This window comes from Berghia stephanieae, chromosome 14 (genome assembly GCF_034508935.2).
Source record: "Berghia stephanieae isolate SIO BIC M18660-M18661 chromosome 14, UCSD_Bste_1.3, whole genome shotgun sequence".
In the NCBI taxonomy this organism is placed as follows: Eukaryota; Metazoa; Mollusca; class Gastropoda; order Nudibranchia; family Aeolidiidae; genus Berghia; species Berghia stephanieae.
The window spans coordinates 21,006,404-21,033,780 of record NC_088373.1 but is presented as its reverse complement, the minus strand read 5'-3'; the positions used below and the strand labels follow the sequence as shown (position 1 = coordinate 21,033,780).

General features: G+C 37.9%; 1 protein-coding gene across 3 annotated transcripts; it reads right to left on the bottom strand.

The window, feature by feature from the left end:
* Positions 1-333: 333 nt before the first annotated feature.
* On the bottom strand, positions 334-25,886 carry LOC144960099 (uncharacterized). Of its 3 annotated transcripts, none has more exons than XM_078893051.1 (14): positions 25,778-25,886; positions 23,471-23,577; positions 23,067-23,162; positions 22,370-22,474; positions 21,506-21,651; positions 20,047-20,147; positions 18,815-18,909; positions 18,104-18,247; positions 16,301-16,384; positions 13,447-13,549; positions 12,605-12,817; positions 11,158-11,352; positions 4,935-5,094; positions 334-3,914 (listed from the first exon to the last, which is right to left on the bottom strand). In XM_078893051.1, exons 1-14 carry the CDS (start codon positions 25,782-25,784, stop codon positions 857-859), a joined length of 4,614 nt encoding a protein of 1,537 aa, XP_078749177.1. In that variant the 5' UTR covers positions 25,785-25,886; the 3' UTR covers positions 334-856. The 3 variants fall into 3 exon arrangements, with proteins under 3 accessions (XP_078749177.1, XP_078749178.1, XP_078749179.1); XM_078893052.1 differs by having other exon boundaries at positions 25,834-25,875; XM_078893053.1 differs by lacking the exon at positions 25,778-25,886 and adding an exon at positions 23,946-23,955.
* Positions 25,887-27,377: the final 1,491 nt, after the last annotated feature.

Here is a 27,377-nt window from a genome sequence, read left to right as displayed (position 1 = left end):
AAGGCCACACAGTGAGGCAGGTTGTATATTATAGCCACGACAGTTTCTATCTTGTAAAAATTACATTTTTAAAAATTTTCAAGTTGGCAGGTCTGCCTCGGCTGTCTTATTAACTCACTCAGTCCTAGAGATTTTTGATACTTTTCAAAACTGGAAAAAAAAAAAAGTATTAAAAATGGTCATGTACATAGATAGTTTTATTCAACTATCATTAACAAAAACTAAAAACATTAGCTTTGATACTACGCCTATAATTTGTCTCAGAAAAAAAATGTAATAATAAATAGGCATGGGGTAAACGTAAACCGGATTAACTACGGATAAAGTCAGTGTTAGGGTTGAGTGAGTTAAGCTTCTAATTTTCTGTGCTAATTCCTTACATGGATGCAACAGTCGGAGTCTCCTCCTCTGATTTGAATTAATTACATAAAAATCACAAATAACGATAACATGATAGAGAGACTCTTTACAAGAAAAGAAAAGAAAAAAAAGTTTTCAAAAATTTATTTTTTAAATATTAAAACATCCGTTTGACTGTCTCCCAATCTACAAAGGATCCCAGCCACAGCTAGAAGATTACCCAAAAAGTCAAATTCCAGAGTAAGGACAGAAACTTGGTGAGTTAGCAAAAAATACAGGGATGAGGGGGTTGAAGACACAGCAAAATTTGATCCAAGCCAGCAAGGAGAGGCCAAGCTTAGCCTTTGCCCAGAAAACAAAGAGTAAATTTTGTCTCATTGTAGTTACCGAATAAGTTATTTTATGAAATATTTGACCAATTCTCTGTATTTATCATATAATATCATTAATATATTTATCACAGTTACACTTATGCAATTTCTAATGCGATACTGATCTACTGGGAGAGATTAAATCCCCCAGACGTTTCCAGATTGGACTCGACGTCTGCAGGCTCTGATTCAAGCGTGTAGCAAGAAGACCCTGCCCCAAGACTGACTTCTGACAGAGTTATACCATCTCCTTCTCCCCTCACGTCGCTGCTGTGGTACTCTAAACCGTCAGATGCCGTTGTCATAGGTGAAATTATTCCTCCCGTTGCCAAATTGAACCCCCTCGAAAGGCCTTGATGAGACAGAGAAGCCGATGATGAAGACGGAGCTGTCATTGGTAGAACATGGGGTAGATCGGGAAAATGATCCATGACTATTTTTTCGTTATCAAAACTTTTGGATCCTTCGTTTTCAAATTCAATGTTGTACGGGTGAAGAGGAGCACTGCTGCCTTGAGAATACAAACTCTGTAGACTTTGGGATGCGGACGGCGGGGCTAGACGTATGCTGGATCCGGCGACAGAGTTTGTCGCTGTGGGTGTGTCGACTTCCATTATTGTGCTCAGCTCATGAGGCTGGTGGTGGTACAACAGCTCATGACCAGGAACTTGACTAGATAATGACGATGATGAAGTCAATTCATCATTACTTCCAACAGCAGAAGAAGTTGACATCTCTGCAAAATCATTCCTAAAATCACCAGAACTGCTTTCCTCTAGTCCGAGATTTAAGGGTTGGGATAGACCTGAAGAAGAGGTTGAAGAAATGGGAAGATTGAAAGAAGAGATGGCTGGTTTTCCCGATGACAACACAGATGCCCATGTGCCTGTCCCAGCACTTGTTCTACTGACCTGTTCCTTCAGTTGCGTATTTTCATCATCATCATCTTCATCAGAATCTGCATAGTTCATAAATCTTTTCCCTCTCTCTTCATCGGCAAAGGTAACCCCTCCACCACCGCCCCGCCCAACTCTACTCCTCTGTCCTTGGGAGTAGTTACTCCAAGATGTTGCTGAAGTCGTAGAGAGAGAGGAAGGATCTGGAAGTTGCAGGGGAACTGTTGGTTCATCCGTGCCTTTAACTTGATGATAGGATATATCCTCCAAGTAATCGTCCCCCGTTAAATTGAGACTTTCCCTCCCGCTACCGTTACTGCTACTTCTGCTGCTCTTCCCACTGAGTCTGCCTATGCCACTGCCACTGCCAGCATCACTTCCGCTGCCAGGCTGAAATCTGGTCAGCTTCAAAGACCAGTTCTCCCCTTGATGCAACGTGTCTGTCTGAGGTAGATGCTGTCCGAGCGACGATGACGAATTAGTCGAAGGATTTGGGAACAGTAACTTATTCCTCATAACATTCTGTTGTTCCTGAATGGCCTGCTGTCCTTTGTAGTAACGCATCAAAATAGCTTCTTTCTGCTGCTGAATGTCCATGAGCTGGTTTCGAAGCTCTTGCTGTCTGCGCTCGAACCCTTCGCGTCGCTCCTCAGCTCGGGCCACGAGAGCGGATCCGTTGAGAGATGAACTGCCCGTGACGGAGTTGTTTGACTTGTCCGATGTATCCCAGTTGTCGGATCGACTTCCTTGTAAAATTGGACTTCCTCTGTCTTCTTCGCTGGTGGTCAATTTGGAATCGTCTGTGAGGGCTTGGGAATGCCGAGATGCTGATGTGTCATTTAAACTGTCTCCTCCTCTATAAAATGCGGGACTAGCATCAATGTTTGATTCATTCAGGTCCTCAAAAGCCAAAGACTTTTTAATCCTTTCAATTGAAGAGGTTGGTTGTTTACCTCCTTGATTTGACGATGCTCTATTTTGACTTAAACCAACTTTCGAAAGGTCGTCGTACTGCCCTTGAAATTCAGTAGACGGTTTAAGAATAGACGGTTGTTTTTTCTGATCCCTGATCCATGGGTCTGCTATAAATGGTTTGATTGGTTCCAGAACTTTCTCAGACTGACTATGGGAAAGGAATGGTCTTGTTGAATCGACACCGGATGACAACATTGGGTAAGAAGATGAAGGCATCATCAAAGAAGAAAATGATGTTGATGGTGGTAGGGATACTTGCCCTCTCGCACTAGAAGGGGCAGGAATATTACTGCCAGCACCTGACCCAAGGTTCATCAGAAAAGCACCCCCGGTTCCCACAAATTTGGATGTGTACAAAGCCTGTCTGCGTTGTTCGATGTCATCTCGGATGCTCTCCAGCAACTGTTTCCTATCCTGATGAGTCTGAAGGATGTGTTGTTGATAGTCCCGTACTTTGTTCAACGTGCTTTCGTCCATGCTCGCATGCAGCTCTTGTGCCCTAGAGTGATAGTCCTGAATTTTTCTTCTCATCGGATCATCCATGACCTCAAGACCTCCTCTAGAATCAAAGGCAGTGGTGGACACCTGGTTGTTACTTATTTTGTCAGAGCGATTACTCAGATTACCTAATGAGGATTCTGTTTTCTTCAAATCTCCTCCTCCAAAGTCAATCATCCTTCTAGCCCCGCCTCCTCCTCCTCCTCCTCCTCCTCCCTCTTTTATTAGGTTCACACTATCCAGCTGTAATATATTTCTATTTATTTCATTTTCTTTTAAAACTTCAACACCTTTCCCACCAGCACGAGATAAATCTTTCTCTACATCCCTATCAGCGTTGGAAAGCATATTTTCATATTCCAAAGAAGGCGGTAAAAACCCGTTGGAAGCCAGCAATTCAAACTGAGGGTTTTTCGCTCCTTTCATAATCCCAGCAACGGGTCTCAGCTTTGACATGGCATTTGCCAAATCAACCGATTGATCTCTCATCTCTTCAACTGCCTTAGCTGTCGGTAAAATCTGAACATCCCGAGTTGTCTTGGTCAAATTTTTCGCATTTCCTTGAGTGCTCGGTTTTGTAAAATTTGAACAAGATGTATTGAGTTCAAATTGAGAATCTTCCCGACTGGGTATCGACACATCTTCCAGTGTGGGTTCACTGTCATGGTCATAGTTGTCACTGGCTTCCTTGGCAGCAACAGGATTTTGCTTGGGCAGCAGTCTTAAATTCTGTAATTCTTGTTGCTGTCTCTGAAGTTCCTGGTAGAATTCCGATTGAGAGTGGAGTTGCTGGGCCAGCACGACCTTTTGGTTTCTTAAAAAGAGAAAAAAAAATGTGGATTAAGAAATAATGTATGGTTACATTGATTAGAAAATAATATTAACAGCAATGACATTTATAATACTAACAACAGTAGCACTACTACTACTACTGCTGCTGCTACTACTACTGCTGCTGCTACTGCTACTACTACTACAACTAAGACTACTACTACAACTACTACTACTACTAAGACTACTACTACTACTACCACAACTACTACTACTACTACTACTACTACAACTAAGACTACTACTACTACTACTACCACTACCACCACTACTACTACTACTAAGACTACTACTACTACTACTAAGACTACTACTACTACTATCACTACTACTACTACTACGACTTCTACTACCACTACTATAACTTCTACTACTACTACTACTACTACTTCTACTGCTCCTACTATAACTACTACTACTACTACTACCACTACTACTTCTACTACTAATACGACTACCACTACAACTACTATTAAAAGAAGATACTCTATAAGTACCTATACAATGTCAATTACAACAAGGTTTACAACAATGATAAATCAATCCCATAGTTGCATTATTAGATATGGTTATTTAAAAAATTGATTACTTGCATATTCAAATCTGAACTGTTTGCAAAATGGTCGAATACTCTACAAAGTGAGTCAGAAATTCCTTTTTTTTGTTTTGTTTAAAGGGGAACAAAAAAAGAAAAGAAAAAGAAGGGAAGAATAAAATGAAATTGAAACGGGATGACTGCTGAAAGTAGAATTTAAAAAAAACAAAACTTCTCAATCTTCTGAAAAAAAAATAAAAATATCGGTACTTCATATTCAAATCTTAACCATATGCAAAATGATCGAATACTCTACAAAGTGAGTTAGAAATTCCTTGTTTTTTTGCTTTGTTTAAATGGGGTAAAAAAAAAAGAAAGAAAAAGAAGAGAAGAAAAAAAAAAGAAGAAATAAAACAAAAATTGAAACGGGATAACTGTTGAAAATAGAATTAAAAAAATAAAACTTACTCAATCTTCTGGATTCGCTGTTGTAGTTCCTCTATCAGGGCATTGTTTTCGTCAAGGAACTTTGACCCAGAGCTTTTGGTGTCGCCGCTGTCCACAGATTTGGCATCGGCCTCCATTCCATTCATGGTGTGTCCCTTCACAGGTATGTCATCTAGGCTTTCTGGAATGGATCATTTAAACATTAAACGCCACTAGGCCCCACATCGCCCGCTACTATATTTACACAATCGCCCGCTACAAAATGTGTACTGAACCCCTTCAAAATATCAAATCAATTAAATATCGCCGCCATATCGATATTAGCCGATTACAGTAATAGAAAGTAGAGAGAAAGACGATTATTTTGCTACTTTCGGTTTGAAAATCGATACATTAGTAAAGGCTGGGCGATTTTTTGAAAACGAAAGTACTTTTTGAGTGAATATTGTCAACAATGGCTTTCAACTTTCTTCGAAATTTGATAAACGATCCTGTTTCAGAGGATGAATTGGAGAGTTGTGTTGATGGTGAAGTAGACTGTGGTGAGGAAAGTGATGTTGATGTTGACTATGAAGAAAATGAAAGTGAAAATGAGTCAGAAAACGAAATTGACGACGATGAGGCGCCGGGCGATGGTAGAGACAATAGGTTTGTTTGGACTGAAGAACTGAGTGATGTTGAAACTGACATCTTTACTCATCGCAAGGGGCCAGTGTTAGTTGATTGTGATCTTACTTATGAAAGCAGACCCATTGAGTTTCTTGAACTTTTCCTGCCTACATGCTTTTATGAGCTCTGTGCTGATCAATCAAACCTGTATGCACATCAAAAAAATGCACCTCAATCTTTTCGACCAATTGAATCAAAAGACATTCGTTCATTTCTTTATGTCAATATGATGTTTGGAATTCACAAAATGCCATACTACAGAAACTATTGGTCATCTGACCCATTGCTTCGTGTGTCAGCTGTTGCTGATGCAATGCCAAGAAGAAGATATGAAGAAATTTGTAGGTATCTTCACCTCGTTGACAGCACAACTGCTACCCCCGTGGGCAACCTGGATATGATCCCCTTCATAAGATTCGACCCATGATAGACTTGGTTCTCACAGCTTCTAAAAACTACTATTACCCAGGTGCAGCATTAGCATTTGATGAAGCTATGATCCCATTTACTGGCCGGATCTTTTTCAAACAGTACATAAAAGGAAAACCAAACCCCTGGGGCATCAAGGCATGGTGTTGCGCTGACCCTTCAAATGGCTATCTGTGTGACTTTTCTTTTTACACTGGGAAGGATACTAATAATGTGATGAATAAAGGCCTAGGACATCACGTTGTCTGGTCTTTGGGTGAAAGATTTCTGGATAGATTTCATACTTTCTATTATGATAATTTCTTTTCATCTGTGGAACTTGCCCATGACCTTTTAGAACGAAACACCTACTCATGCGGCACCATTCGTACCAATAGAAAGTTCTGGCCTGTGGATCTAAAGAAAGTTAGCCTTGCCACTGGTGAAATAAAGTTTAGACAGTGTGGAAACCTTCTTGCATGTGTGTGGAAAGACAAGAGACAAATAGCCATCCTATCCACAAACTGTTCTCACGGATTTGAAACTTTGGAAAGGCGCACCAAAGCTGGGGTCGTTGCTAAAGAGATTCCCTTTACTGTTGCCAATTATAATGCAAATATGGGGGTTGACCTTAATGACCAGTTAAGGTCATATTACAATATCGAGAGGAAAAGCCACAAGTGGTGGAGGTGCTGTTATTGGTATTTAGTTGAAGTGGCTGTCCTAAACGCTTATATTTTGTATAAGGAGATGCCCCGTCCGGACGGCATCAAACCAATATCACACTTTAATTTTCACTTGGAAGTAGCTAGATCTTTACTTTCTCCTGATCCGATAAGAAAAAGATCAGGAAAGGAACAATCAACTATTCAAGGAATGGCCTGTCACGACCCCGGTAAACACAAGCGTGTGCGCCTTCCAGGACGTAAAAAGCAGTGTTTTGTGTGTCGGGAAGAGAATATTCGCACGGAGTCTGGGAGACGCCCAGAGACAGTGTTTGGATGTTTAACATGCTCTACACACCTGTGCAATGAACAGTGCTTTGTAAAATTTCATGATAAAATCTTCAAATAGACCAAAAAGCACCAAAACTTTTTAAAAAACAATGTAAAATTTCAAAATTTCAATTTAAATATTTTTTTTCATACATTTTTCTTTCATTTATCAATACATATGATATATGAATGTCTGGGGAGAAGATTTTATATTCAGGGAGAGGGGACGGGATTCATACACAGGGAGTAGGAATAATTCTAAGCAAGTTTGCCCAGAAGTCACTGAGAGGATGGGAACAATGCGGAGAAAGGATCATCATGGCGTCCTTTACAACACGGAGTAAGAAGATCAGCATGAACATTGTACAGATCTATGCCCCAACAAATGATGCAACAGATGAGGACAAAGATACATTTTATGGTCTGCTACAACAAGTCATTGACAAGTTGCCAAGGAAAGACATCAACATATTGATGGGAGATGCTAATGCAAAAGTGGGACAGGATAACGTAGGCTATGAAGGTATCATGGGACGTCATGGCATGGGAGAAATGAATGATAATGGTGAGAGATTTGCAAATTTCTGTGCATTCAACAGTTTGGTGATTGGAGGATCAGTGTTCCCCCATAAGAGGATCCACAAAGCAACTTGGGTCTCACCAGATGGTGTGACAGAGAATCAGATTGATCATTTTTGTATCTCTCGTAGATTCAGACGTTCATTGGAAGATGTGACAGTACGGAGAGGGGCAGATGTTAGATCAGGCCACCACCTGCTATTGGCAAAGCTTAAGCTCCGACTCAGAAAACACGGGGCCAGATCACATACAAGAAGAAAATTCGAGGTGAATGCACTTGATGGGAAAAGAATGAGGAATTCAAACTACAATTGAGTAATAGATTCCAACCTCTTACTGAGCTCGAGGAGGACATAGATGTAGAGTCACATTGGGCAAAGATCAAGGAAGTTTACATAACAACTTGCCACGAGGTATTGGGGGTAAAGAAATCGGAACATAAAGAATGGATAAGTCCAACCACCTTGGACCTTATTGAAAAGAGGAGAACAAGGAAGGAACAAGTGAATGCAAGCCGAACAAGGGCTTCAAGACTGGATGCACAAGAGCAGTATCGAGCCATAGCTAAGGAAGTCAAAAGATCTGTGAAGAAAGACAAGGAAGCATTCATGAACAGACTTGCAGAGAAAGCAGAAGCAGCAGCGACTGGAGGACACATGAGGATCCTTTATCAAACTACCAAGACACTTGCTGGAAAATATGGGAAACCAGAGGTACCAGTCAAAGACAAAGATGGGAAAACTATTTTTGGAAAAGAGGCTCAATCTGAACGATGGAGGGAACATTTCAACTGCCTTCTGAACAGACCACCACCAGACAACCAGCCAGAAATTTTGCCTGCAAGGAATGAGCTACCAATTAGCTGTGATCCACCATCGATAGCAGAGATTGTGGGTGCCATTAACAAGATGAAAAGGGGGAAAGCTGCTGGACCAGACCAGATTCCACCGGAGGCTCTAAAAGTTGATGCGGAAAGAAATGCTGAGGCCCTGCACCCACTATTTGAGAGAATCTGGAATGACGGGATATTCCCAAAGGATTGGAAGGAAGGACATCTTATCAAGCTTCCAAAGAAAGGGGACCTCAGTAATTGTAATAATTATCGAGGCATCACTCTTCTTTCTATCCCAGGAAAGGTTTTCAACCGTATTATTTTAGAGAGAATTAAGAATGCAACAGATGCTAAACTGCGGGACGAACAGGCAGGTTTTCGGAAAAACCGTTCAACCACCGACCAGATTGCCTCTCTGCGAGTCATAGTGGAACAGTCTATAGAATGGAACTCTCCTCTTATTGTCAACTTTCTGGATTACGAGAAGGCTTTCGACAGTATTGACAGAGCAACATTGTGGAAAATTCTGGCACATTATGGACTCCCTGAAAAGATAGTAAACCTCATTAAGGAAATGTATGAAGGATCAAGTTGCAGGGTTGTACATGAAGATCAGCTGACTGACAGCTTTGAAATTAAGACTGGTGTCAAGCAGGGATGCTTGCTCTCTCCATTCCTGTTCATCCTTGCCATTGATTGGCTAATGAAGGAAACCTCCAAAGGGAGAAGAAATGGGATACAGTGGACCCCCTGGACACAGTTGGATGATCTGGATTTTGCAGATGATCTGGCTCTTTTGTCCCACACCCAGGACCAGATGCAAGCAAAAACCACAATTATAAACAGCCTCTCGGAATCAATTGGTCTAAGAATACACCCTGCAAAGTCAAAGGTCTTGAGGATAGGTACGCGTCAAAGGGAGCAGATCAAAGTAAAAGATCAGGAACTCGAAGATATAGACACTTTCTGCTATCTCGGAAGTATAATTGACAAGGATGGAGGCACGGAAGCAGAGGTGAAAGCACGAATAGGAAAGGCACAGGCTGCATTCACATCTTTGAACAGAGTTTGGAGAACTAAAGATATCTCCCTTCAACTAAAGCTAAGACTTTTCAACTCAAACGTGAAGTCTGTCCTACTGTATGGATGTGAAACTTGGAACGCATCACAGGCATGTATAAGGAGGGTACAGATTTTTGTAAACAGGTGCATGCGTAAGCTACTCAGAATAAAATGGATGGATAGAATAAAAAATGAAGAAGTATGGAAAAGAACACAGCAGAAACCAGTAGGAGAGGATATAGGAAGAAGACGATGGAGGTGGATTGGACACACGCTTAGAAAGAATGACTCAACTATAACAAAGAAAGTATTAGACTGGAACCCTCAGGGCAGAAGATCAAGGGGAAGGCCACGAGGAACATGGAGAAGAATTAAAGAAGCTGATATACAGAGAAGTGGTAAGACCTGGAATGAGATAAAAAAGTTGGCTCAGGATAGAGAAGGATGGAAACTGTTTGTCTGTGGCCTATACCCTGACCCAGGGTGAAAAAGGCAATGATGATGATGATGATATATGAATGGAAAGAACAATATTTCAGCTTTATTTCTGTTTTTATTTCATTAAGATATCTTAATTAGTAATAGAGATATGATTTTTTATCTGAGCTGGGGTACGTTTGTTGTGAGAGTTATCTCCCTTGCGTGTGGAAAATGTGGATGTCAATGGCGCGGCCCATGTGACGTTTAAGGGTTAAAAAGTTGTTTTGTTTTGTTTTTAAAGGTTTTACGGCGCTTGCAACACATTAAGGTCATATCAGCGCCAGTAAAAAGGAAGAAAATGGGATAGTAAAAAGTTCTAGAATTACAATTAAAGCACCAAAGAAAAAGTAAGGTAAAGGGGAATTGGATCAAATAGGGAACAGATTGATATAAATTCCAAAAGCACACTATCAAAGTACTTAGTTTGAGATCACCTACAATTAAAACTTACTTTGCCTGCTATGTGGTCTAGTGGTATGACACTCGCTTTCGGATCGGAAGCTCCTGGGTTCGAGCCTTGCTCGGCGCATAGTTGAGTCCTTGGAAACGGATCTTTACTCACATTCTCTCACCATACTCAGGTGTAAAATGAGTACCTGGCCGTTAATAGAACTGTCTCTGAAAATTGTAATATCGCCTAACACTTTAAGTGTTGCTTTTGGCCCTTGAACCCCTTGTAAAGCGCTATGTGCACGTTTAGTGGATATTGCACTATATAAAAGCTCAATTTTAAATTCTTTTTTTTTTAAAGGTTATAGCGCTCAGAGATTAAAGGCTAAGGTGCGACATCACTCAGCCAACAGTGTAAAAACGGCAGCCCATCATTCTTGTCACACGTGACATTTTGACAATGTAGGTCTTGTCTTGTCATTAACTCGTTCCATACCAGCCATTTTCAGAATTTTCCCCAAACTTTCACACCCATCCAACATTCTATGCATAATACTGATCATCAAAATGAACTCTACAAACACAGTGTCACGTTTTTATAGCTAAAATAAAATATTTGTCTTTCAATGTTGTGATTTACAAAAGAAATCTGAATGATAAAAGTGCTGGTTGGATCGTAAGGAATGTGACGATTTTCCTATGGTTGGTAAGGAGAGAGTTAAGTTTCAACTCCGAGTTTCGAAGATAATCACAACTGTGTGTTTGGTGAGAACAAACGGATATGTTTAGGCTTTTATTTTAAATTTTTTTCTTTTCAATTTCTCTGTACCTTCATCCATATTTTCTGTGGATCGTTTCCAACTAGCACGACTTTCACTGGCAGACGTCAGGGATGCTGCGTCTGCATCTTTTCCTCCAGTCCTCTCATTGGTTGACAACGCATTCCTGGGATCTTGTTTTTGATGCGCGGACACATTCAGCCGCTGCTCTTTGATCTTGTTCAGGAGCTGCTTCAAAACAGTGTCTGTAGCACAGATGGGCGAAAGAAAGAAACACGATGTTATCATGAAGATGGAAATAATGATGATGGCGAGGATGATGATGATGATGATCACCATAATGATGATAACGGTGTTGATGATCACCATAATGATGATAATAGTGTTGATGATGTTGATGATCACCATAATGATGATAATAGTGTTGATGATCACCATAATGATGATAATAGTGTTGATGATCACCATAATGATGATAATAGTGTTGATGATCACCATAATGATGATAATGGTGATGAGGATGTTGATGATCACCATAATGATAATGGTGATGATGATGTTGATGTGCACCATAATGATGATAATGGTGTTGATGATCACTATAATGATGATAATGGTGTTGATGATCACCATATTTTGTTTGTTTGTTGCTTTAGGTCTCTTCCAACACAATTGAGGTTATATGAGAGACCGCTGAAACAAAAAAACAAGCAATCTAACAAAAATAGTACAAATGTAAATCAAAATCATAACCTAAAGATATGATAAGCTAAATTATAAATAACCAAGAACAAACAGGCAGAAGATTTACAGAAAAAAAAATATCCCCTGTCAAAAATACAATCACAAACCAAAGAAGCAGGATAGGCTAGTAAAGAGAAGAAGAAAAGACATCACTATCAGATCGTACACCCATGCGAACATCATAGGTATATGATTCAAGGGTGATGCTCCCATCCAACCACCCGCATGGCGAGGATGATGATGATGATCACCATAATGATGATGGTGGTGATGATGATGTTGATGTGCACCATAATGATGATAATGGTGTTGATGATCACCATGATGATGGTGATGAGGATGATGATGATGAAGATGATAGCGATGATGATGATAATAGTGATGGTGATGATGATAGTGATATATCTAATGTATTTTGACGTGCAGAGGCAGCAGAATCTAATTATTTTACAACTACTTTTCTAAGCCAAACATAATCTCAAATGAGGACCTGAGAGCGAGCGCTGAAGTGGAGTCTGTCGCAGACCTGATGAAACACTGATAAGGAAGGCTCTGTGATGGACACTCCAAGGAAAGAGGAAGCGAGGTCGCCCCAAGGAGACTTGGAGAGGTAGCGTCGAGATGGCCCCAAGAATAGTTGCTGACAGGACCAGGTGGAGATCCCTTGCATCGCCTCAAGTACCAGCAGGCCCGGAAAGGATTGAGAGTGAGTGATCAAATGCATAGTTCCAACCTTATAAAATGCAACCTTACCAGGTTTTCTAGAGCCGACAACTCTTTGCCCATCAGAAGGCTGCGGCTGCTTCTTGGAGACAGCAGCAGACGGGCCTGTGAAATCCCTGAGAGCCATCTCAGAGGGAGGCAGAGGCACAGATTCCAGAGTGGACATTTCTGAGTCTTCATTGGTGGCGGCATCGTCTCCAGCTGGGAGTTCTGACCAAGTCTGCAAGGTGCTCGCATCAGGTTCTGTACATATGAAAGAAATGAAAAAATTTTAAAAGGAAGACTTTTTTTAGTTGGAAAAATACATTGAATTTCATTCTAGGATGCACATATGTGACCCTTCGCCTCAAAACGGTATTAAGTCAGGTTGGTTAAGATGTTGAAAATTGAATTTATAGCCAAATATAGACTTGTGTTGAGTTTGTATGTTTTATTGATGAGAATGGATACCATATTTTAGGGTGCTAATGCCAACAATTTATATTTTTGACCCGTTTAACATTAAAGTCGGTTTTTAAGCATCTGGTATGTTCTGACATAATACCGTTTTGAGACGATGGGTCACATATGTGACCAATCACCTGAAAATGGTATTAAGTAGAATGTTTAATTTAACATTTAAAAAATATAAAATAAGTTAATTTTAATTAATTAAAATTAGTCTCGTGCCTTGATTGTGGACAGTAAGTTTTGATTTTTTTAATCTTCAAAATCCTAAAATTTCATCATTTAATAATAATTTTTTTTTTAGCTGTATTTTTTTTTCCACTTCTTCATCCTGACATTACAAATTGATGCAGTGGGCTACACATTACCAATACCACCACCATCATTATAACTCCCACCACCATCACCACGCCTTCGCAACATACTCTGTTGTTTATCCATGTACATCTCCTCAAATTGCCTTTCCATCTCTAGCTGTTGATCAGCCCTGTCCTGCAGACATCTCTCTGGGGGGATGAACACTTGATTCTGGAGATGTAGAAAACGAGCAAAATATGTGAAAACTATCCCTGTAGCAACAACTTTTGTTTATCTAACCCTGTGACAAAAGAATGTTTTTGTGTAAAATGACACCAATAACGTTTGCTAACTTAAATCAGTGACAAAAGAATGTTTTCGTGTAAAATGTCACCAATAACATTTGCTTATTTATATCTGTGACAAAAGAATGTTTTCGTGTAAAATGCCACCAATAACTTTTACTTACTTAAATCTGTGACAAAAGAATGTTTTTGTGTAAAATGACACCAATAACGTTTGCTAACTTAAATCAGTGACAAAAGAATGTTTTCGTGTAAAATGTCACCAATAACATTTGCTTATTTATATCTGTGACAAAAGAATGTTTTCGTGTAAAATGTCACCAATAACATTTGCTTACTTAAATCTGTGACAAAAGAATGTTTTCGTGTAAAATGCCACCAATAACTTTTACTAACTTAAATCTGTGACAAAAGAATGTTTTCGTGTAAAATGCCACCAACAACTTTTGCTAACTTAAATCTGTGGCAAAAGAACGTTTTCGTGTAAAATGTCAACAACAACTTTTCATAAACCTGTCACACAAGAATGTTCATGTGTAATATTTCACCGACATCATTAGTGGCAGAGATGAAAACCCAAAAAAATCAGATATGTAATTTGGGAGGGAAAACGTGGAATAGACCCGGAGACAAATTTCCCCTATGGGATGAATAAATGGAATGTCATTTTATATTAAAAAAATTATAATATAATCTAGATCTAGAGCATTTTCCGTTCGTTGTTTTTTTAAAATATGCTAGTCAAATGAGAGCATAATCCTGGGACTTGCAAGGGTCATTTACGTACACATAAACAGTCTAATTTCACTTTCTTTAAATTGTTCTCAGATTGCCAAATCGGGACAGTCCCAAAAATATCAAGACAGTTGGCCAGATTGCCAAATCAGGACAGTCCCAAATATATCAGGACAGTTGGCCAGATTGCCAAATCAGGACAGTCCCAAATATATCAGGACAGTTGGCCAGATTGCCAAATCAGGACAGTCCCAAATATATCAAGACAGTTGGCCAGATTGCCAAATCAGGACAGTCCCAAGTATATCAGGACAGTTGGCCAGATTGCCAAATCAGGACAGTCCCGAATATATCAGGACAGTTGGCCAGATTGCCAAATCAGGACAGTCCCAAATATATCAGGACAGTTGGCCAGATTGCCAAATCAGGACAGTCCCAAATATATCAGGACAGTTGGCCAGATTGCCAAATCAGGACAGTCCCAAATATATCAGGACAGTTGGCCAGATTGCTAAATCAGGACAGTCCCAAATATATCAGAACAGTTGGCCAGATTGCCAAATCAGGACAGTCCTAATTATATCTGGCCACTGGGCTTGTTTGTTTTTGTTTTTGAGGGTTCTATGGTGCTTGCAACACATTAAGGTGAAATCAGCGCCAGTAAAAAAGAAGAAAACTGGAAAGTAAAAAGTTCTAGAATTACAATTAAAGCACTCAAGAAATAGTAAGACAAAGGGGAATTGATTCAAATGGGAAACAGATGTAGATTCCAAGAGCACACTATCAAAGTACTTAGTTTGAGATCACCTAAAAGTCTCATCCAGACACAAGCACAGGTCCCAACTAAGAGGAATACACTCAAATGTTTACAAATCATTTATAATATGTTAACAAAACAATACAGTGCATAACAGAGAGATGATTTACCTAAAAGTCTCATCCAGACCCAAACACAGGTCCTCACTGAGAGGAATACACTCAAATGTTTACCATAATACAATGCGTAACAATGAAATGATTTACATGCCAAAAAAAATCTCCCAAAATTCTAACTATACAGGGTATTCGGCCAGGGGCAGGACAAAACCAAGGAATCTCATTCCAAGACAAAGACTGAAAACAGATAATATAGGGGGATAGAAGACACAGTAAGTGCCTCCCTGCCCACTGTGGGAGGTCAGGAACCCCACCCAGGAAAGCATGTTGGAAAACAGATTTAGGGGGATAGAAGACACAGTAAGTGCCTCCCTGCCCACTATGGGAGGTCATGTACCCCACCCAGGAAAGCATGTTGGAAAACAGATATAGGGGGATAGAAGACACAGTAAGTGCCTCCCTGCCCACTATGGGAGGTCATGTACCCCACCCAGGAAAGCATGTTGGAAAACAGATATAGGGGGATAGAAGACACAGTATGTACCTCCTTGCCCACTATGGGAGGTCAGGAACCTCACCTAAGAAAGCATGTTGGAAAACAGATATAGGGGGATAGAAGACACAGTAAGTACCTCTTTGCCCACTATGGGAGGTCGGAAACCCCAAGGACACTTGGCCACTATGCGACTAAATCTATGAACGAATGAATGTGCTGCTATGTGGTCTAGTGGTATGACACTCGCTTTCGGATCGGAAGGTCCTGGGTTCGAGCCTCGCTCGGCGCATATTTGAGTCCTTGGAAAAGGCTCTTTACTCACATTCTCTCACCATACTCAGGTGTAAAATGAGTACCTGGCCGTTAACAGCGTTGTCTTTGTCCGAAAAATTGTAATATCGCCTAACAGGTGGCATGTCCCGTCCAACATGTTAAATGTTGCTGTTGACCAGGGACCCCTTGTAAAGCGCTTTGAGCACATTTAGTGGATATTGCGCTATATAAAAGCTCAATTATTAAAATGTGTAGAAAATAAATTTAAATCCGACTTGAGTTACAAAAACGACATACCGGTACTTCTGCTAAGAGGGCTTGGCGTCGTCTCCTGTCCTTTCTCTGTAGAAGACTGAGGTCCTTCATCATATCAGACAACTCCTGGAATGGAAGGGAGGTGAAACAAATCAATTGGAACTCTTGAATCAAAGTTAGAAAAAAAAAAGAGCACAGGATAGCTGTTGTGCAGTGGGGTCATCCCCCCCCCCTCCCATAGGTCACTAGCAGACCTGCCAACTTGAAATTTAAAAAAATTTGTAGTTTTCATGGGGAAAAATAATACTCGTCATAAAATTTACCTTTGATTGTGACCAATTTACCACAATTTACCTTTGTAAGTGACCAATTTACAAAAATTTACCTTTGTAAGTGACCAATTTGCCTGCAGAAAGACTCTGAATAACGTTTATAAGTCCTTACGCTATGTGATTTAGTGACAATTTTAAAAAAATTTTCGACATGATTTTTTTTTAATACGAGTACCAAATTTTGCTCTGCAGATGGAGCCAAAATTTGTAGTTTTACAAATTTTTCATAGAAGAAGGCAGATCTGTGCTAGGTGTCCTATTTAAGCTCTTGGCCTTTTATAATCTTTTTTTTTTGACTTGGTGGATCAACAGTATGGTGTCTCGTCTTCCCACAAAAGTCAAGCAATGTTAAATGTGGTCAGTGGCCAGATGAGTGACAGTGGTCATGGAAAATTCTGGTCTCGATTTTGAGTCCTTGGGTAAGACAATTTTCCCACATCTCCCCATTTGACTCAGGTGTGAATAAGTACCTGGCATAGGCAGTGGTCGACTTTGTAAGAGTGTTAGTACAAAAAGGATGCAAAACAAATGACTGATACTGTACGAAATGGAAAAAAGATCCCATACGGCCTGCTGGCAAAATATATGAAACATTGTTAAGGGCATTAGCATGGTATCTGCGTGGAAGTGTGCTAAATAAATGATTCTCATTCTATTTATCTTTATTAATTTTTTCTAGAAAGTTTAGAAACGGGTGTAAATTAATTTTTTAAAAAGTTAATTAATTTTAAAACTGTCCTATTTTTGGGTCTAGACAACATTGTCTTTGTCCAAAAAAATATTGTTCTAGCTTACAAAATAGGCGATAATTGTGTAATTTCATATGAAAAATGAATGTTGTTCCCCAAGAAAAATAAAAATTGCCAAGATCTTTATCCAAATTTTTAGTAGCAGTGACAGTCTATCGCAAAGTATTTTCCAACAGATCTAACAAGACCTCATTTACTGTTGGATGGACAAGGTGGGGCTGAAAAATCTTGACTACACTCGGGATCGATTTTGGTCCCTTTGAGTGTGAAGCATGTGCTAATGGAACCCCCTGCAGACCTGCCAAATTGAAAACTTCAAATTTAGTAAGTTTTATGTCAATTTTTAGTCATTTGACAAGGAAATTCTGAAATTGTGTATGAACAGCCACGTTATTATTATTATTATTAAAGTAGTTGTAGTAGTAGTAGTAGTAGTAGTAGTAGTAGTAGTAGTATTAGTAGTAGTAGTAGTAGTAGTAGTAGTAGTAGTAGTAGTAGTATTAGTAGTAGTAGTAATAGTAGTAGTAGTTCTTCTTCTTCTTATTATTATTTAAGTATTACTAAGAATTAAAAATTCGTAATTCTCCATAAAATTTCGTTAAAAAATTTGTCTACAATTCGTAAAATTACGAAAAATTCGTAAGATTCGGCAGGTAAGCCCCTGATACCTATAGCTGTTGATATAATATTAAGTTGGCCAGGATGGAAATCTTTAATATAAAATTTCTGGCAAATACAGATAGTTAGTCCTTCAAAAAGCTTACATGTTTCAACATCTCCTTGTGCAGCGCTTCGTTGCCTCTGATGCGTGCCTTTTCCACCTGTTCATGGTGAGCCACTTTCTTCTCCTTCAGGTCCTGCTTCAGACGTTTGTCGGCTTGCTCTGCGTCCACTTTGGCGTCGTAAAGCTGGAGAGTAATAGTAATAATAATAATAATAATAATAATAATAATAATAATAATAATAATAATAATAATAATAATAATAATAATAATAATAATAATAATCTATTCTTTACAAAAAAAAAAAAAAAAGGATTGGGGGATTAACATTGTTTCCTACGACCCATGTTAAATTTTTACAAATGACCACAGAATTACAGATTGATATACCTTTTTAAAACAAAGGCTAATTCTATCATCCATTGACTTAAATGGTTATTTAAAATATCTGTTAGGGCATAATGTGGCTATGTGGTATGACACTCGCTTTCGGATTAGAAGGTCCCGGGTTCGAGCCTTGCTCAGCGCATAGTTAAGTCCCTGGAAAAGGCTCTTTACTCACATTCTTTCACCGTACTGAGGTGTAAAATGAGTACCTGGCTGTTAACAGTATTGTCTCTGTCCGAAAAAAATTGAAATATCGCTTAACAGGCGTCCTGTCCCGTCCTACATGTTAAATGTTGCTGTTGGTCAGGGACTGCTTTGAGTATGTTTAGTTGATATTGTGCTATACAAAAGCTCAATTTAATTTACCTGCTCATCGGGCCCAGCTTTGACGACCTGGTAGTCAGGGATGTGATAATGGGTGGCTGCAAACGACTTCATGTCCGTCATTGGGATGGCTTTCTCTGAGGATTGGGGGGGATCATTTAAAAAATTAAACTTGCGACGATACAACAAAGATGTACTGCAAGTAAAGGAGGAAGGAGGAGGAGGAGAAGGAGAAGAAGAAGAAGAAGAAGAAGAAGAAGAAGAAGAAGAAGAAGAAGAAGAAGAAGAAGAAGAAGAAGAAGAAGAAGAAGAAGAAGAAGAAGAAGAAGAAGAAGAAGAAGAAGAAGAAGAAGAAGAATTTTAGTATTAAGGAAAAAAAAAGTCTCATACAAATAAGACTTGTTAACTTTGGTCAAATCTGAAATTGAAATGAAGATGTGATAATGGCTGGGCTGATGATGATGATTTCTTGTTTTTTTGGTTGTTTGTTTTATACAACTAGTACAATAGTTTTCATGGTGCTTAATAATTACCTGGGCTCTCATTATTTGTTTTCTAATACAAAACTTAATGGATACACATGCTGTTAATAAAAGGTGCTTATTTATATGTCTTTCCGATGAGGGATATCAAAGCACAAGCTTTTCCCATTATTCCTTGCTACAGGAAAACAATAATAATATAATATGGAGTATGATGAGGATGGTGATGGTGTTATAGGGGAATGGTGAAAGAGAAGGATTGTAACGGAAATATTAGTAAGGTCTTTTTGATGATGATTTAAAAATTAAAATTTTTGTTTTTAAATTGAGCTTTATATAGCGCAATATCCAATAAATGTGCTCAAAGCGCTTTACAAGGGGTCCTTGGTCAACAGCAACATTTAATATGTAGGACGGGACATGACGCCTGTTAGGCGATATTACAATTTTTCGGACAAAGACAACGGTGTTAATGCCCAGGTACTCATTTTACACCTGAGTACGGTGAGAGAATGTAAGTAAAGAGCCTTTTCCAAGGACTCAACTATGTGCCGAGCACGAGGCTCGAACCCAGGACCTTCTGATCCGAAAGCAAGTGTCATACCACTAGACCACATAGCCGCACAAATTTTGATGTTGTTATTGATGATGATGGTGATGATGATTACGATATTATTAGTGTGCATGTGTAAATTTGACAAACTGGGGATGAGAATAAATATTAGGAATTTCTCAGACGACATTGGGATAGTTGGTAGGTCTGCATCTGAAATTCAGAAGTAAACGACTCACTTTGTGTAGGTTTGTCATCAAAAGATATATCGTCTGATGTAGGGGGAGGCAATGCAGCAATGTAGGCAGCCCTTTTGCTTTCAACCTCCAAGGCAAGATTTCTGAAGAAAAAAAACAAAACAAAAAAAAAAAACAATCACTATTAGGCGGTATTACAATTTTTTTTCCGACAGAGACAACGCTGTTTACTGCCAGGTACTCATTTTATACCTGAATACGGTAAAAGAATGTGAGCCTTTTCCAAGAACTTAAATATGCACCATTCAGAGTGGGGCTCGAACCCAGGACCCTCTCAATCCAAAAGCAAGTGTCATACCACAAGAGCACATTATCCCAATATACATGTAATGTACAGACCTTTTCCATGGATTCACCTTTGCGCATAATACAGCAGAACTCGAAAAAGGAACCTACTTGTCCAAAGGCGAGTTAGTTTTTTTTGTTTTTAAGGGTTTTACGACGCTTGCAACACATTTAGGTCATATCAGCGCCAGTAAGAAAATGGCATGTCAAAAGTTCTAGAATTACTATTACAGCACACAAGAAAAGGTAAGTCAAAGGGGAACTGGTTCAAATAGGAAGCAGATGTAGATTCCAAAGCACACCATCGTGTACTTAGTTTGAGGTCACCTAAAAGCCTCATCCAGACACAAGCACAGGTCCCCTACAAGAGGACCACACTCCAATGTTTACAAATCATAATCATATATATGTCATATTAAAAATAATACAGTGCATAACAGAGAGATGATTTACAAGACAAAAAATATCATCTCCCAAAACTCTTACTATACATTTGACTGTTTCCCTCCCAATGAGGGTATCCGGCAAGGGCCAGGACAAATCCAAGTAATCTCATTCCAAGACAAACACAGAAAGCATGTTGAAAAACAGATATAGGGGGAATAGAAGACACAGTAAGTGCCTCCCTGCCCACTATGGGAGGTCAGGAACCCCACCCAGTATCCTAAGGCGAGAGTCCTACTATACACATACATGCCAAATTGAAAACTTAAAATTTAGTAATTTTTATGTCAATTTTTAGTAATTTGACAAGGAAATTCGTAATTTCTGTACATTATTGTTACAATATTATTATTATTATTATCATTATTATTATTATTATTATTATTATCATTATCATCATTATTATAGTAGTAGTAGAAGTAGTAGTTGTTGTTTTTCTTCTTCTTCTTCTAATAATTATTATTATTATTATTATTATTATTATTATTATCATTATTATTATTATAGTAGTAGTAGTTGTTTTTCTTCTTCTTCTTCTTCTTCTTCTTATTATTATTATTATAGTATTACTAAGAACTAAAAATTCGTAATTTTCCCCCAAAAATTCGTATTTGGCCATGAAATTTGACTACAATTCGTAAAATTACAAAAAATTAGTAAGATTCGGCATGTATGCATACGACCACAAAGCTGACAATGAGATATGGTCTACCTGTTGCGAACATTCCTCGAGGCTTCCCATTCCTCTTGGGCCTTGACTCTATCGTGTTTCTCCTTGGCAGCTTTGTATCTCTCCATGGCTCTCTCCTCATCTTCAAATCTCTTGTGGAGTCGTTCTGCAATCTTTTGGCCATCTCCCTGAAAACAAAATACGAGTAAATATGAATTCCAGCTTGATGAAAACAACTCAGAGTGGGCTTGACGCTGAAACATTTTTATATTGAGAGTTTTGTACTTTATCAAAGCTCTGAGGAGAAAGTATTTATTTTCTTTATTTCATTTTTCTGGAAGTTTCAGAGTTGCCAACCCACAATGCCAGAAAAACTGTGCAGTATAGTATATATTGCACACTACTATGATCGTAGGGCACTTACAAGGTGCGATGCGACATACACAATTGCTATGATAAGTGGCTAACGCCCTAAATTAATATTGTCCAGACCTTGACCAAACAGTAAAACAGAAAAAGTTATATTTTTAATTTCTTTTTTAAAAACAGGAATTTGATTTTAAATATCTAGATATTTATCTGTACCAATAGGCACAATAACCTATTACTCTCATCTGGTTTAAATAAGTTATTAGACTTTTAAGGACTGCAAGTATTTATACTGAGTCTGATAGAAATATGCCATACACAACATTTAAATACAATCAAATATCATCACATATATATAAACATCACTAAGCCATTAAGAAAAAAAAAAAGAGGAAAAAATAAAAACAGAATTTTAGATATTCTGTGAAATTTGTTTCATTTAAAACCCTAAAAAATACTGGGTTAATCATGAAAAAATGCAAGTTGGCACCTCTACATTTCACATAAACATGTTGTCTACAATTTACTGTCACTCACATTCAACAGAACCTCTGCATGTCCCTCTCCGATTGACCTCAAAGTGCTGTCGTATTTCTGTTCTAATTTTCTGATTTTCTCATCTTTCTCTGCCAAAACCTCGTGCTGAGAGAAATAAAAAGATAAAGATTGTAATTCAAATTGAGTAAACGGATGGGTGCTTTTTTAAAACAGTGTAATAAAAACAGGGGCAGGGGCACCTTTCTCAATAGACAGCATTGAAATATAAATCTTCAGATTTCATTGTTTTTACAAACGTGATTATGTTAGAAAGAAAGAAAGGGGGGAAAAAAATGATGTGTGACCCTTCACACCAATCTGGTATTATGTCAGAATGAACCTGATGGTAATTTTTTTATTTTAAAATTATTAGAAGCAAATACTGACCTCCTCAATTAGGACATTTATTTTAATTCCACTTTTATGAGCTAAGCTTAATAATAATAATGATAATAATAATAACAATAATAAAAATAATAATAATAATAATAATAATAATAATAATAATAATAATAATAATAATAATAATAATAACAACAATAATACATAGCATTTGTAGAGCACATATAATCATGACAAGGTAATGATCTATAGTTACACAGTTACCTGTATGGCAAGCATAAAATTCAATTACAAGCATAAGGTTCACAACGCTATTCGGAGACGATTGGTCAGATATTACTAACGTGACGCTTACCTTGACTTCATTGGCGAAATCAGCCAACAGCCGTTCCTTTTCACTTTTAACTTGATTTCGTATCAATGCAGCATTCGCTTTGGCTTGTTCCCGAACCTGTAGGATAAAAAGAATATCATTTTTGACAAAACAATTTTTAAAAACTCACTCGACCCTAACACCGACTACATCCGTAGTTTATCCAGGTTACTTTAACCTCCATGCCTATATATTACATTTTTCTGAGACAAATTATGGGCGTAGTATCAAAGCTAATGTTTTTAGTTTTTACATGTTAGTGGTAGTTGAATAAAACTATCTATGTACATGCTCCACATCGATACGAATGGCATATATATGGTCAAGGGAAGATTTTAATTTTTTTTTTTTTAAGACTTGATTTTAGCTTGAAATTTTAGCTTTACCTGAACAATCCTTAACTTCCTTAGTCTTTCTCTCTCCTCTTTCACCAGTCTCTCAACTTCATTGGGACTCAATCTGTATTTTGGCTTTCTCATTTTGAAATCAGTATCTGAAGAGCAAAAAAAGAGAATAAGAAAATGATTACTTGAAATTCAAATTAGTTGGAAAGGTTAAAAAAAAATGAAGCAAAAAAAATAATAATAAAAAAAAAATAAAAAAAAAATAAAAAAATAAAATTAAAAACAAAACAAAACTTATGCACAATGAATGTAGTATATAGTGTCAATACAATGGAACATGGAAATGAGGGGATTGCACGGAATGAAAGTCAGATCTTGTTCAATGTTAGATGTTATTCATTGTACCATTGTCCCTAGCCAACAGCAACATTTAACATGTAGGGCGAGACATGACGTCTGCTATGCAATATTACAATTTTTTTTTCAAACAGAGACAACACTGTTAACGATCACGTACTAATTTTACACCTGAGTATGGTGACAAAATGTCAGTGAAGAGCCTTTTCCAAGGACTTGACTATACTCAGAGCGGGACGCAAACCCAGGACCTTCTGATCCTACCACGAGACCACATAGCTGCACAAATAATAATAATAATAATAATAATAATAATAATGATAATAATAATAAAAATAATAATAATAATAATAATAATAATAATAATAATAATAATAATGATAATAATAATAAAAATAAAAACCAATAATAATAATTATACAGTGGACTCTGCTTAATTCAGGGTAGCGTGTCGATTAGGCGAAGTGTGCAATTAAGCGGAGAAGCTAAAAATAGCACCTCAAGCACAAGTTTGCATGTGAAAATCAATTCCAGCCATATCTTTTAATATAGTTATGTTTTATTTCAAATTCAGTCCATTATGTTTTCAGTATTAGTATTTATTTTTTAATATTTTGTATACACCTTTTCAACTATATGATGGGCATTTTATTGTTTCATTTTTAAAAGTTGTTATTTGTTTTCTTTGTAGGATCTGAAATTAACAACAGATATTTTAAAAATATTAATTGCTTTCATTTTCCCATTCTTGTGTGAATCCTATTCAATTTATTTGCACTTCTTAATCTTGCCATTCTATGAAATTAAACTATTGGGGATAAAAAAAATTTCAAAAACTAACTCATTATGCAACATGTTTATATCATCTTGTCATTTAGGGGTAACCCATCCCCCCCCCCAACCTCTTTATGCAACATGATGTTTATATCTTGTCATTTAAATTTTGGATGAAACACTTCTTTAATAATGTGTTAAATCATATACAGGAGAGTTCTTTTGCAAGTGTTTCAGTAAGATATGAATATATATTAGTATTAAGGGGGAAAAATAGCAAATTATGTTTCTAATCAGACTAATGTCTAAGCGATTTTAATCATGTAACATTTTCGTCAAATTATCCAATAAACATATTATGAATAATTTACAAATGTTTATCTTCCACTTTATTAATGTAAACGAATTTTCCACGATGAGAAAAGACATTTTTGGTATACAACCTATTACTTAATATTAATTAAAACTCCACATTGTTCCATATTGACTGTTTTAGCAATCTTTTGTAAACGGTACGCAACATCGATCATAACTTTCCAATGGCCAATGGTAATTTTGGGTTAAAAATCGGTCCGAAACATAACTACATCTCTAATCAGAATAGAGACAAAAGTTCAAATTGTTTTGTAATCAATGTCAATGTTGCTAGATAGATCTTCCAAATGATATTGTTTTTTTCAAGAGTTACTGTCACAGTTTCAGTTCAGTTACATTTTAGTTTTAGTGACTAGACGTTTAACATATCGCAAAGAAGGCTTTTAAAGTGTTTCTGGCATTGGTAGGTGGGTAGGGTTCTGATTCAGCAGGTTTGCTAGACCTATCACTATCAAAATCAATCGGTACCTGTCAGACACTCAGACAGTGAGAGTGAGACAGGAGTACAAGTACAAGGGCAGGAAGAAGATGACATTTCATTGCACTTCTCTCCACTTCTACCTCTATCTAGAACTTAGACTAAGCGCCAGCACTACACAGCAAAACATGGACACATATTCAAATAATTGGAACTGTTTGAAAGGTAAAGCCTTTAAAGAATTTAATATTATAGACTATGACAGCGACGTTGAGTTGAAATACCCTTGCTTTGGGCCCATCTTGTGCCTTGTGCTTCTGTTTTAGGTTCTTTTGCCACTTATCTTGAGTCAAGGAGCATTAACTGAACAAAATAATGCAATTTGTAGAAATCCGTCACATTAAAATAACACTAAGAATTATTACCTTTCATTTTATCATTTTGTAAATAAAATAAATAAATAATAAATTTGAATTATCACCACAACAATCTCAAGTCTGGACACGGTTTCGGAATCATATCTACCGGAAACGTAAACAAAGTGCAGTCATTGGTTCCTGTAAAGAAAGTATGTATGTCGTCTCTGCGGAAAATAACGTGAAGTATTGATTAAGAAAAGTGAGTGGAGCAGGCACTTATGTTGGTAACAACAAGAGATGAAGTGAGTAGAAAAGTGCCAGAAGGCAATAGAGAATAAAAAATTTTCGCGGCGGTGGTGGGGTTTGAACCTGTGACCTTATTGGTACAACAACTCCGCCTGGCCGGTGAGAGCGTGACTCTACCGTATGAGCTATCCACGAACACAAAAATATTCGTTTCAAACTCAGGTCATTCCTAGAGCTCTCTCTCACCGACTTCTGGAGACCGCGGGTTCACCACACAACCCTCGCGAAGTTACATGGCCAGCAGTTAAGCTTAATAGCCAATATTCTCAACACAAACATAACATAGAAACCATTGAGACATTGAGTATTCTCTATTGTCTTCTGGCACTTTTCTACTCACTTCATCTCTTGTTGTTACCAACATAAGTGCCTGCTCCACTCGCTTTTCTGAATTAAAACTTCACCCCATATACCGCAGCATACTCAATGTCTCAATCGTTTCTATGTTATATGTTTGTGTTGAGAATATTGGCTATTAAGCTTAACTGCTGGCCAGGTAACTTCGCGAGGGTTGTGTGTTGAACCCGCGGTCTCCAGACGTCGGTGAGAGAGAGCTCTAGGAATGACCTGAGTTTGAAACGAATATTTTTGTGTTCGTGGATAGCTCATACGGTAGAGTCACGCTCTCACCGGCCAGGCGGAGTTGTCGTACCAATAAGGTCGCAGGTTCAAACCCCACCACCGCCACGAAAATTTTTTATCCTCTATTGTCTTCTGGCACTTTTCTACTCACTTCATCTCTTGAAGTATTGATTTGTAAGCTTCGATTTATTAGACGAAGACATATATACTGTGGACGTTTCCGATCGCTACGAAGACCATTATGAAATACAGTGTGTTACTACATTAGTTTATCATGATATTTTTAAAATTGTTTTCCATTGGTCACAAGGTCATAAAAAAAGACATCTAATTTTTCATAATGCCGAGGTAAAGGATTAGACCTCTACATCTTGAAATGGCACTAACCGTACTAATTGTACGGCTATGTGGTCTTGTGGTATGACACTCTCTTTCGGATCGGAAGGTCCTGGGTTAGAGCCTCGCTTGGCGCATGCATAGTTGAGTCCTTGGAAAAGACTCTTTACTCACATTCTCTCATCGTACTCTGGTGTAAAATGAGTACCTGGCCGTTAACAGCGTTGTCTTTGTCCGAAAAATTGTAATATCGCTTAATAGGCGTCATGTCCCGTCCTACATGCTAAATGTTGCTGTTGACGAGAGACCCAGACTCATTTGTTATGTTCAAGGAATGCACAAGGCAATAAATTTTGACTCAATAGCTTACTTAGTGGATTAATTTCAATAACTATCTTAACAAAGTACTAAACAAATTAAATTGTGCAATAATTTTTTTTTT

Bases quoted from the DNA above. Each gene is read 5' to 3' on its own strand.
- LOC144960099 (XM_078893051.1), bottom strand. The intron at 18,248-18,814 runs GTAAATTAAATT...ATTACTCTCCAG, and splicing joins AAGCTGGGCCCGATGAGCAG to CTTTACGACGCCAAAGTGGA. The intron at 11,353-12,604 runs GTAAGGTTGCAT...TCTGTGCTACAG, and splicing joins TGTCGGCTCTAGAAAACCTG to ACACTGTTTTGAAGCAGCTC.